Here is a 13,079-nt window from a genome sequence, read left to right on the forward strand (position 1 = left end):
GAGATTCAAAAATTAATTCTAACACTTGACAGTGTATGGTGATTTGTTTGGAGCTTCATATAATTCCCATAAATTCCTTTTAGTCGCATGTTGCCATGATCTTGAACTGTAGCTAACTCTTAGCCTAATATATAGGCCTATATAAAAAACGTTTGCCAAACGTGAGAACGACAGATTTTTTGAAGGGATAACATTACAATTGCAACAAACAAAGAATAAATGTATTTCACAATCATCATATGAGGCAACACTACTTCAAGATGAAGTTGCTGTTGTCCATCCACAGCATACGTAAGAGCGCTACTTCATAGTGAAGAGTTTCAGAGCGCCTACCCACAGACCCGTGTGGCTGCAGTCAAATGTTGAGGCGCGTACAGTGTGAGTGAAAGATCGCAGGTAGGAGCGCGCACTTCACTTTGTGCTTCTTAATACTGCTCGAGTCCAACGTGCTATGCCTTCCGAAATTTTGGTTGGAGAGGGGGAAGGATAGGATGGAGAACAAGGCGACTGAGGTCTGTGTGGACTGAAGACAAGAGCGCGCTATGGAGATGACCGCTCGCCTCGCGCACTTGGACACCAAGGTGGATGGCAGAAACTGTGATGGGCTTGTCAACCATAACGGAGAGACGACGGAGATAAGAGTACCGCTCTCTCACACGGGGAAAAGACTCAGTCCGATCGAGGGGGGAAATCTTTACAGACTGCGTGACAGAAAGTTCCTTTTGGAGGACAAGAAGCGCCTCTGCGCGTGGGCACTGGGAACCGCGTTGTTAGGCATTCTGCTGATGGTATTACATGCTGAGCTGTGCCCAGTAGTGTATCAACCAGTAAGTATACAGCTATAATTAAATACTGGTAACGGTAAGCGCGCTTGAGACAAGTGGTGCAATTTATGGATGGGCGACTTTGAAGGGTAAAATTATATTTAATAAGAGGAAATATCACCCAGATTTAAAAAGAAATTTATTTTCTTAGTTATGTAGGGTAATTTATTTAGGCGTAAAAAAAAAAGTTCCAAAATTACGCATGGATGGAATATTCAACTTTAGTTGTAGTAGGGAACTAAAATGTCGTTGCTCAAGTAATATATTAAAGAGAAATGGTGAAAAAATTAGGAAAAAAGTGGATGTTGTTACCCTAATGCACTTTCAACCTGGGTTGATTTAGTGATATACCTATTAAATCTTGTTTTGACTTTTAACAATTTAAATGTTAGCACATGATGGACATTTTTAAGATACTTGACAAGTCATATTCCCAGGGTAGCAGGTTGATGAAAAGAGGAAACATCTCTAAATGATAATCTTTACTTTTATATAGCAGGTCTGTTTGGTCATATATGTTTATATCTTCACAAGAAAGAGATTATTAATAGCATTAATAATGTTAAGTTGAAAACAGAACATACAGATAAAGCACAACGCAACAAGAGTTCCCATGTAAAACCGCCCCTGTTAAATTCAGAGCTGATGTCTTTATTAAAACGCATCCCCAAATAGTCCATCTCAACTTTGGCACATAAAATGACCTGTTGGTCAGTGAGGTCCAATTAACACAGGGAATCAGTTAGTCTGTGCTCTGCAGTCACTCATTACCTGTTGTGTCCCAAAGTAGTATTTTTATTGTCTGACATTTAGCAGGAAATTTTAGCCAAAGCAAATTACAGTGCATTCAGAGTTTGCATTGTATCCGTTCATGCATTCCTTGAGATTTGAACCTATGACCTTGGTGTCGCTGGCACCATGCTTTAATACTGTCTGAGCTACAGAAATGCATGATTATGAAGTGTTTATATACGATATAGACACATATATTTAGGATTTTTAAAAATGCATTTAAAAAATGAATTACTATATCTTGTCGTGATTTCTTTTTGATAAACGTATGAAAACACTGATTTGAAGAATTCATTACATGTACTTTATATTATTGTGAGAAAAAAAACTCATCTGAAAACATCACCTTATTTTAAAAACAACCCTTTACTCATATTTACAGTGTAACGTGTGTCCAATAGAAAATTAAAACAAAAGTAATTTATGATTGATAACATTATAAAGCTTCGACATGTTCTACATTTAAACCTTTAAACATTATTTTTTTTTTTTTAATGATAAAACAATGTTGATTACACAACACATAATCTCTATATTAATCTATTTGCAGTCTCACCCTGAAATTAGTCAACATGAGTGACTGAAGAGTTTTTACTCCCTGACTGGCAACTAATCAGTGTTTTCATCATTGTTTTCTTGATTTGCTGTTGGAAGTTTCCTACAATTATTTTTTGGTCATACTCCCTAAAACATATATTTTAGACAATTTAGAGAAAGAATTAATTTGCACCTCCAAAGCATAGCCTACTTCTGCAACCGTGACGACTTACCATTCTCATGGAAACCAAATTATACAGGAAAAGCAGCTATTTATGCAAGTTTTTCCACATTTTGTCCCCCCTCCCTTTGTGCTGCTCAGACTGCCTATTGCATCTTTCCACACCATTTAGTGCATAATTAGCGCCTGTTTGAATAATGGATTTAAGTGTTGACCTCAAACGGGACATAAGCACTATGCTGATTTTCACGTGTTATCCTGTCCACATACCGTGGTGGTTGGAGCGGTCAAAACAAACTTCAACTCTACCCCCGTAAGCTTTACCTACTGTTTCCTCAATGTTGCTGTTGCATTCATACACATTAACATGAACACTACACAAAGAAATCATTCTTTTTTTCTTCAAAAAACAATATTTGTGAATAGCTTTTATAACACTGCAATCCATACCAACAAAGCAACTTTATCTATTCAGTATCTATAAATTGTTTCTATAGATGCTTATCACGGTTATGTAGGTTTAGACTTTGTGTTTAAGACAAATTGAGCCGAACTGTGTTCAAGAAGTTGCCAAGTCTTTATACAACCAAAAGCATTCATTGATTAGTGATATAAGCTACAATGAAAGTTTCCACTTGAGTTATATACCTGATCTATGCTAAGATTTTTCCCTATGAAATCTGTTTTCTTGTATTGTTAAATTCACAGTTGATATCTTTATCAATATACGCGGTAAACTGGCTCAACTTTAGTGCATAATATGATGTTGGCCACAGAGATGACTCACAGAATTACACCTAAAGCAGGACATCAGATATCCTGCTGGTCATTTAGCAGATGTTTTTCTTCCAAAGAAACCTGAAGTGTTCAACAGGCTCCTCAGAGCTATCTGAAGTTAACTTCCTTGCTCAACTTAACACAGCACAACACAAAAGTGGTGGGATTCTCTTCGTTTTTTTTTTTTAGGTCACCCCCTATCTGCGATTTAAAGGTATCTCTTTAGTATTTACACTGTAAAAAGTGGCTGCAACGTTAAGGAGCTTAAATGTAGTTTTGTTGATGTTACACAATGTATTTAAGTTTTTTATAGTAACCACATTTTTCAGGGTAATATGTTTGTAAATGCAGTATTTTTGAATTTAAAACTGCTCAAGAAACCCGATCTATGGAACTATCATACTATCATTTTTTTTCAGAATGGGAATAATGATGTAATTTTTGCCCATTTTCTTCTGGAAATGTAATGACATTTGTTCTTGAATTTGCATAGCAATATTTGTTTTATGGCATTTTAGCAGCATTTGTATGGAGAAGGACCACATGCTAACAGAACGATCTTCCAGGCACGATCATTTATTTAAGCCCACCATTCTCTTGGAAAACAGGTTATGCAGGAAAATTGGCTATTTATGCAAGTTTTTCCACATTTTGTCTCCCTCCCTTTTGTGTTGCTCACACTGCCTAAGGTCATATTGCATCTTTCCACATCATTTAGTGCATAATTAGCACCAGTTTGCATAATGGATTTGAGTTTTGACCTCTAATGGCATATAAGCTTGATGCCGATTTTCACATCTTATCCTCCCCACGTAACAAACAAAACAAAGCAAAACTATCTTCCTTTTGCTGTCAAAAAAACATCCGATCTCGAATAAGATTAGAAAAATGTTAAATTGTTGATCGTGTTCTACAAAGAAAGCACCTGCATCATACGGGACATGTAATGATTAATCAGCAGAATTTGCAGTGAAATACTTTAACTTTAGGCTAGTATAGTTATTAAATGTATATCTTTTGTATTTAAGTAAAAATGTTCAGTTCTCACATTGACAAATAGTACCACACTGTAACCTGTATAGCATAATTCACTGTCATTCTCTGTGTTTTGTCTGTTCTCTCCAGGGATCCATATATGCCCTCTCCATAAACGGTCTCATCAGTTTCTCCACTGGGTGTCTGCTCATTCTCATCATCGCCTTCCATTATAAAGACATCAGAGTGAGTGTTTTTGTCCAATCTGAATCCGTTGAATTGCCTCTTCTTAATCTCTTAATGTCTGAAGATATTACTCTTAAAGGGACAGTCACCCAAAAATGACAATTCTATCATGATTTACACACCCAAGATCCAAACGCGTATGTCTCATTTTGTTCTGTGGAAAACAAAAGATCATTTTTTGTCCATACAATGAACGCTGACTTTGATAAACAATTTGAATTTTCAGTCCGAATTTTCATTTTTGGTTGAACTTTCAACCTCATTTATTGTCAGCTCCGTTTCTACTAGTTATCGCGGTGTCACTTATTTGAATAAAATGACTCTTGATGTTATCTTGACTGCTTCAAAAGAGACCATATGAGCACACACATATGGCATAAAATTCTTGCTAGCAATAAGATACAGATGAGACTTCACACAGATGGGATATGTTTATCTTATGATATGTAATGTCATATCCCAATGAGAGCTGTTAAAGTACAGGATTAAATAGTGTAACCCAATACATTCAAAGATCCCTACCCTTAATCAGTGGCGAATCCTGGCATAGGCAAAGGGTGGCAAAGTGCTTAGAGGCGTCATGGGGCACCGCTCGCGTACGCAGCATTTAGACATGACTTTCTACTCGTCTTTATAGTTCATTTGAGGCAGTTTCTAAACGACAAGTGTTGAGAGCACATTATTGTAATGCAAGAACACATCCATGTAATGGATGTCCACAAATTTCTCCGCTTGCAGGCGGATTCACTTGAGCACAAAACTGGACGCACACTTTCAATATACAGTGGTCTCATGGCTATGCGTTCGCTCAGATATTGCATGTGCAATATCTATAGTATTTTTTTTTGGAAGTCAGTGGGGTGCATCAACTGTCTGGTGGTTACCGATTCAAAATATCTTCCTTTGTGTTCAGCAGAAGAGAGAAATTCATACAGGTTTGAAACAACTTGAGGGTGAGTAAATGATGACAGAATTTTCATTTTGACGTGAACTATTCCTTTAACCATTACTAATTCAACTTTATACTGGAAAATACTCATTTGGTTGTGTGACTACAGTTCCTAACTGTGGTGTCACATTGGGTTAAACAAGAAATAACATTTATGGAGGCCGGTTAAAGAAACCTGAGTAAATTTGAACAGTGTCAAATTCAGAAAACGTTTCACAGCATCTACAAGTGCAGTGTAGAGATAAGAAGGGAAGTGTGAGGAGCAGGTGGGGCTTATCTGAACTCCTCACACTGAGTCAGCAATATGGGGGCCAAAGGGACCAAAGGGTTTTTAAAGTAAAAAAAGATTGGTACAGACAAGTCAGTTACACTTCACTATGTGTTTCTTTGTGTGACTCATTTGGTTAAAGGAACTTAAATGAAAGCAAAAAAGAAGAGGAACAGAAGAATTGAGGAAGATAAAAAAGGAGAAATGAGAAAGTAAAAAAAGGGGGTGATTTAGGGTCTTCAAAAATTGTGTGTCAAATAAACGTCTGTGTCAAATAAACAAAATCTGATGTACTTTGAGAAAGCATGTCATTTGGCTTAAAGCCCCCTGCTAGTCTTAAGTACCTCAGCACATGTCTCCATCAGCCCACTCTGCCAAGACATCACCTGCTTTTACATGATCTCACATCTCCCTCAATTCACCCCAACCCCCACCCCCATCCCCACCCTATTCCCTGTGCCTGGCAAACCCTTAACTGTGTTCCCATGGGACTCATATCACACCCCTCATCGTCACTGTAAAGGCCTCATTCAAGGGACAAAATCTCTGTCTGTAGCAAAAAATATACAGGATTTAATATGGGCTAATCTATTTAATATCATAAAATAATTTTTTTTCCATATTAAAGGTGGTATCAGTGATTTCAGGCCCAAAAATATTTTTATCACATTCATCTAATCTTTCCTAACGATCCGCTAGCTGCCCGCTCCATAAGCATGCAGTCAAAAAACGCGTCTCTGTAGGCAGCCTAGGCTCTGAGATCTGCACACAAAAACAAATGGTTTAGCCAAACACTCAAAACCAAAACAAATAGTGTTCCAACCAATCACCGAAGGGGGGAGGGTGTTGTACCACCTTTAAGGTCAATGGTTTTCAAAGAAAGGCTACTCAAAGTCACTGATGAGTATTGTTAATTCTTTCAGTTGCGATTCCTATCAAAGCAGGAACTTATGCAACCATGTGTTGCATGTGTTATCAGTAGTGTGCTAAAGGCAAAACATATCCTTTAAGCCGCAAAATGTACAAAATGTGTATAAATTTCTATATAAGCGTTTTTTTTAAATATAAGCGAGTACATCATGAATCTATTTTCCAAATCATGTTTTTGTCTCATCATGAATCACTACGATTCACCTACAATAAGTTTATTTATTTTAAGTTTATTTTATGCATTTATTTAACTTGAGCTGTGTAAGGCTGGAAGCTCACGCTGCTATTTTGAACCAGTAACCGCAACAAAAGGCAGTTGAAGGACGACGTGTATAATTCAAATATTTATCTGACTCCAATATAATTAATCTGACTCCATTAATGTTGTTGTTATTCGTTAACCTCTAATTATTTAAAGGTAAAAGTCTTTCTTAGAACTGATAGGAAAACGTAGGATTTAACCTGAACGTTTAGATAACGAAAGTTATAATCACTTTAGCTTTAAACATCATCAGTGATAAAAGGAAAGATTCTCAAAGCCTTAAAAGCAGACAAAGTTATTTATGAAGTTACGTTTAAATATACAGACGGTAGAATGGAACAACGTACTGTATAGAAAACTTAGTTGTAACAAATAATGCTCTGTTGTGCAAAACAAGGCCGTAAAAGCCTTTCTCATAGTATGAGGTTACGCACCGGTGCGCGGGAGTGGCGGGCTTAAAGGGATACTCCACTCTAAAATGAAAATTCTGTCATCATTTACTCACCCTCATGTTGTTTCAAACCTGTATGAATTTCTTTCTTCTGCTGAACACAAAGGAAGATATTTAGAAGAATGTCAGTAACCAAACACTTTTTGGTACCATTGAATTCCATAGTATATTTTTTTCCTACTATGGAAGTCAATGGTACCAAAAACTGTCTGGTTACTGGCATTCTTCTAAATATCTTCCTTTCTGTTCAGCAGAAGAAAGAAATTCATACAGGTTTGAAACAACATGAGTATATGATGACAGAATTTTCATTTTAGAGTGGAGTATCCCTTTAAAGCCTTTCTCCTGGATCAACAGTTACCTTTCCTTCTTATACCCTGAGCAAAGCATTGTTAAACATGAGTTGGAATACCAACACCGAAACCGACCGATAGGAAACCAAAAGATGAGGCAAATGGGTTGTGATCAAGAGGGGGAGAAGAACATTAACATAATTTATTCTCCTCAATGCACGTTTAACCAATAGTACCTAGATTGTACATTAGGAAACTTTAATATCTCTATTAAGTTCACCACCATTCATTTCAGTTTATAAGCTGTCAGATGAGACCAAACATGACATATTGCCTGGAGTGTCCCAACAGTCCTCAATCAGCATAGTGATGAAATCTCTTGCACTTGATAGGCATACTGTGATGATGAAGGCCATTGTGCCATGTTTAATTCACATGTATATCTTTAAAAGGCTTTTTGAAGTACTAGGGCAGTAAAGAGTTCTGCCCATATTTGCTCAGCCCTACAGCTGTGATAAAGTATCCAAGCGTCACAACGGGAAGCAGAAAGTGTCCGACTTCACGTCTCCATGTTCACCTCCTCCCCGACTCTCGCCGATCGATTGCATCCAGTCACAGCCGAAGTCGAACGCGCCTGAACTGAAAACTAGGACACTAAACGTGAAAACCCACCCAAACATACAAAGAACATAGAAACACTGACTATCCTTTACACTATTGTGATTAGATTAAGGTATGATAATTTATCCTACAGTTAATCATGTTGCATATTTGGTGCAGTTCAAGTAGGCCATATTATGAATTTTCCTTTTTTTGTGCCGCGGTTGTACACTTACAACCAAATTCTGGTCCATGTACTTTTCAAACTGATGTAGTCTGATGTAATCAAGACGGCTGTTGATTAATATGGTGTTACTCATTTTCAGCTCTAAGTCATGTTTGATATTTTTTGTGTCATGTAATTAATGAGGCATTCACTTGTGATTTATGGTTTTGAGTAGTTTCACTGACACACTTGTCCTTCACAAGTAAAACAGTTTACAGCTGGACGTCCTATCAGGGAGGGCAGGGCTGTGTTTATTTTGGCACTGTTCTCACAGTGAATCAAGAACGTCTTGCTCATTTTCTCGTCTTTGCCATGCTTTGTTAATCATTGCTCTCTTATGAGATCAATCAAGTGATTCTCTTGTTGATACACATCCTGCCTCTGTTTTTCTTTCCTTTCTTCAAGCTTTTCATCATTGACCACAACCAGGTGGACTGGCGGATTGCCATGACCAGTAACCGAGTGCTTGGCATCTCCCTGGAGCTCATTGTCTGTGCTATCCATCCTGTGGCCATCTACCTGAGGCCAGATATGGGGGGCAGACTTGGGGGGAAACCGGAGCAAAATTCCTCTACCCCCCTCTGCTTGTCCTCCAGTCACAAAGAAGTCATGCTCGATGTGGAGCTGCTGCTGTCGGCCCTCATGTTCCTGAGACTGTATCTCGTGCACAGAGCCGTCCTGTTACACAGCAAGGTGCTCCTCAGCGCCTCTTACAGGAGCATCGGCTCCCTCAACAACATCAACTTCAGCTTCCGCTTTGTACTCAAGGTGTTAATGAACAAGTACCCGGCCCGAACGCTGCTGGTCTTCATTATGTTCTTCTGGCTCTCCGCTGCTTGGATGCTGCGGCTGTGTGAGAGGTATACAGAACGTGCAATTACTAGTAAAGAAAAACACATATGCAACAGTATTTATTATAGTTTTTTCATTCGCTTCCTCTTGCTTGACTCGTTACAGCTCATCAAGTGTTATCATGCTGATTCTGATGTTGATGGTCAATTTGAGTTGTGGTCATTTGTTACAAATAGATTTATTTTAGGAACAAACATGTTGTTCCTCTGCACTCAGAACTCATTTTTCAATGTCAAATTTCAAACAAAACATTCTATTGTGTTTTTTTTTTCAGAGTCATTAATTAACAGTGTTGTCTTTTCGTTCAGTTTAAGTAGATGTTCTGAGTTTTTCTTTTGTTCTGAGTTATTTACACAGCTGCTCTCTGTCTCCACCTATAGGCAGAAGCAGGTCGAGACAGGTGGCATGGACACAGCACTGTGGCTCATAGCTATCACCTTCCTCACAGTGGGCTATGGAGATGTGTCCCCTCACACCAGCTGTGGGAAGTTGGTGTGTCTCTTCACAGGCGTCATGGTAAATATAATTCATTTTGAGACAAATGCAAAAAATGCAACATAATTTGCTTTTGTTTTTCTTTATGAAAGTGCGGTGTTTGTTAGAGCATTAAACATGTTAAGTAAAATATGTTTGCTCATAAAAGACAAAGAGTACTAATTATTCATTGAGCTCCATATCTTTGGTTTAATAAAGTAATATGTTTAGTATTATCATATGACTTTGTAACCACATGCGTTGTTAGCTGAACACATTATGGGCCCTATCTTGCACCCAGCGCAATTGACTTTGTACACCGGCGCATGTATCATTCCTATTTTGCACCCGCGCAAAGCGGACTTTTCCCTCCACAGATGCACGTCGGTAAGTTAGGAAATACACTTGTGCTCCCGGGGGGGGGGGGGGGGGATAGTTTAAAGTCAGTGGCGCGTTGCGCATGTTATTCATATGCTATTTTAAGGGCGCATGCTTGGCCATAATCAATGTAGCATGTGCACAACGCATATACACTTTGATTCTCTCATCTACACAGAAGCAGCCGTTTTCATTTTTGCAAATCATACATTATTACGATAGATAGACAGATAGATAGATAGATAGATAGACAATTTATTATAAAAGCATACATCTAGCTTACACATTTACCCAAATTATCATACGCCTGTTTAACCGAAGTTAATTTGGGTGGGTTTCTCCATTTCAATGTAACTTCTCTCTTTTATGGCCGTGACGAGAGCGTTGCTCTCCTTGGCTGTGAACCGCTCCTGGCGCGCACCTGTCAAATCCGCCATTACAATTATAGCAATCCGCTATGGAAAAAGCGCGCCTGCTCTTAAAAGGAATGTGAGATGACGCTCTGATTGGTTTATTTCACGTTACGCCCAAACCACACCTATGAATAATGAAGCTACTTCAGACCAACCCCTTTTAGATTTGCGCCGGGCGCAAGAGTCATTTATCCCGCCGGGAAAATAGCAACAGCGCCCAAGACCCGCCCACAAAGTTACTTGCGCTTTGCGCTTGACACTTGCGTTTCAGATTGTTAAAATAGGGCCCTATAGGTCTCCCGACTACGGCTAGTCGTAAATGCGACAATAATTTGTGTCTATAAGTGGTTTAGTCAGCTATATCTGCATAACATAAATATGATATATTGTCACAGCAACAAACACAGCACGAGCCGTGATGTCGTGAAAAACGACTCTTATGCACTGGTTCATTTTAATGGCCGAGTCACAAACTCCCTCGTGAACTAGTGCTTTGAACCATCACTGTCTGTGAATCGTTCAGAGCCATTTTGAGTCGTTTTTGGCTATGTCCTATTCAAAACGAACCAGAAACTGTGTTACTTCAGATTCATTACATTTACATATTCACTTAATCATTGTTAATGTGAACATGAATAATGTGAACATTACAGTTATTCAATAAATGAATTACGGTTTCCTTAAAAACAAGCAAGCGGGTATGTTGTTTGTAAGTCGTTTGCCTCCTAAATGGCACACACCGCTTTTTTAAAATGTAATAAGTGTGTCTGTAGTTGTCGCAGCTTCTGCTTTATCACACATAAAGCGATGTGACTGAGTTTTGAGATCCAAGTCCAACTTGACACATTTTTTTACAGTTACAGCTGTTCTTCCACCCTTCCTGACAGAGACACTGGGGTCTGACTATGATGCTGTGCTGACAGTTTATAATTTTAAATAGAATCATGGTCTGTGACATCTCCCATACAGAGGCTGTTCAATCATGATTAAAGGGATGGTTCGGCGTAATTTCAACCTAGGGTCCTTTGCACCATGTCCTTGAGCCGAACACTCCCCCAGAAGCTTTTTTCCCCGTAAAAGTCCTTTGCAAAGCTCACAAGTGTAAGGGAAATGTTAACTGTTAACTAATAATTGTTGCAAACTGCTACTACCAACAAAATATTAGTGCATTCCTGGAACTAGGCATCGTTACACTACATCCTTATGCACCACTTTCTGCCAGGACTTTTACGGGCTTTTCCCAAATCACGGAAGTGACCTCGACGTCCGGGTTAGCGGTAGCATAATGCATCAAGCAAGTGTTATTTAAATAAACTCCTGATGTACTTACAAACTTTCCAACGCCTCGTTTTATGAGTACAGAACCTATTTGTTCTACTGTAGAAGTTTAGTACTATTCTGGGCATTATTAGTGGGGTAATTTACGAGATACAACCTTGGATCCATTAGCGCCTGCACTTAGCCATTCGGCTGATATCTCTAAATAAGCTCTAACTTTAATAATGTTCGACCAAGGGAAAAAAAGCTTCTGGGGGGGTGTTTGGCTCGAGGTCATGGTATAGGTTGAAATTACTATTGAGAGTATTGAGAGGTGATCTGAATGAATGTGTTGCATTTTAACAAATATCCAATAATATTATTCTTTTTTCAATTTGTCTTATGTTGGATAATGTTGAAATCATATCTTTAAGGTATTATGAAGGTTTTAAAAAAATGGATTAAATATAAACTCTCAGGGTTTGTGTGCATCGGGTGTATCTGAACATAGAGTTCAGTAAGTGAAGGAGGGAGGGAACGATTTAGCAATACGATACACAGATTGTTTTGTCTGTAAACCAAGTACTTTGGTTACACCCGTACAAGATCATTTCAGACCGAATGACTGAAAATATAGACGATACATATGAATTTCATGTCAAAAGTTTACAACAAGAAGCTTATTATATAATATTACTATTTTTTAAATATTAATATCGTTTTTATTACATAATTAAAATTGAAGTAGTTTAAAAATAAGGTAATTTTGGTTAAGGTAACATTAATCAGTGCATTTACTAAGATTAATTAAGAATGAGAAATACATTTGTTACAGTATTAATTAATCATTGTTAATGTTAGTAAATAAAAATACAACTGTCTTTGTTAGTTCATGTTAGCTTAGGTCCATTAAATAATATCAACCGATGTTGATTTTAATAATGTATTACTAAATTTTGAAATTAACATTAACCGAGATTAATAATGCTTTAGAAGTATTCTTCAGTATTAATCAATGTTAACAAAAGGAACCTTATTGTAACGTTTTAGCGAATGTTTACAGTGACGTAAGAGCCTGTGCCAGTATGTGTTGGGAATTTGTGGTGTATGTTCCTGAGTGTTGGGTTTCCAGCCATACTCTGACTCAGGCAGCTGCATCTGCACCGGACTGTCCGCCCTTCTCTTCTCTCCATCCCTCATTTCCGATCAGGGCAGATAAGCCGGCAGGATAGGAGCATGGGGCTCACACGACAGGAGCATGGGGCTAAAGCCAAACCCAGACACCTCCCTGACACAGTGGAAAATAATCCTTCACTCTTCTTTCTCTCCCTCGCTCAGTGTTTTTATAAGCTTTCCCCTTTTTTTAGGGAAAACTTTCCACCATTGCCATTTTT

At 38.2% G+C, this 13,079-nt stretch overlaps 1 protein-coding gene across 5 annotated transcripts in view; it reads left to right on the forward strand.

Moving 5' to 3' along the window:
- The window catches only part of kcnn4 (potassium intermediate/small conductance calcium-activated channel, subfamily N, member 4), a 24,426-nt gene continuing 11,347 nt past the window's right edge, over nt 1-13,079 (forward strand). For 2 of the 5 annotated variants that reach the window (XR_014031860.1, XM_081389808.1), the window contains exons 1-4: nt 238-827; nt 4,237-4,332; nt 8,717-9,171; nt 9,544-9,679. Coding sequence is in view for 3 of the 5 variants with exons in the window: in XM_081389808.1 (XP_081245934.1) it covers nt 543-827; nt 4,237-4,332; nt 8,717-9,171; nt 9,544-9,679 (972 nt within the window). In the remaining 2 variants the exon portion in view is untranslated. Of the gene's footprint in view, nt 828-4,236; nt 4,333-8,716; nt 9,172-9,543; nt 9,680-13,079 lie in introns of all 5 variants that reach the window. The other 3 variants (XR_014031861.1, XM_081389809.1, XM_081389807.1) reach the window with 2 other exon arrangements.

Source organism: Scardinius erythrophthalmus, assembly GCF_964197995.2.
Source record: "Scardinius erythrophthalmus genome assembly, chromosome: 16".
Classification (NCBI taxonomy): Eukaryota; Metazoa; Chordata; class Actinopteri; order Cypriniformes; family Leuciscidae; genus Scardinius; species Scardinius erythrophthalmus.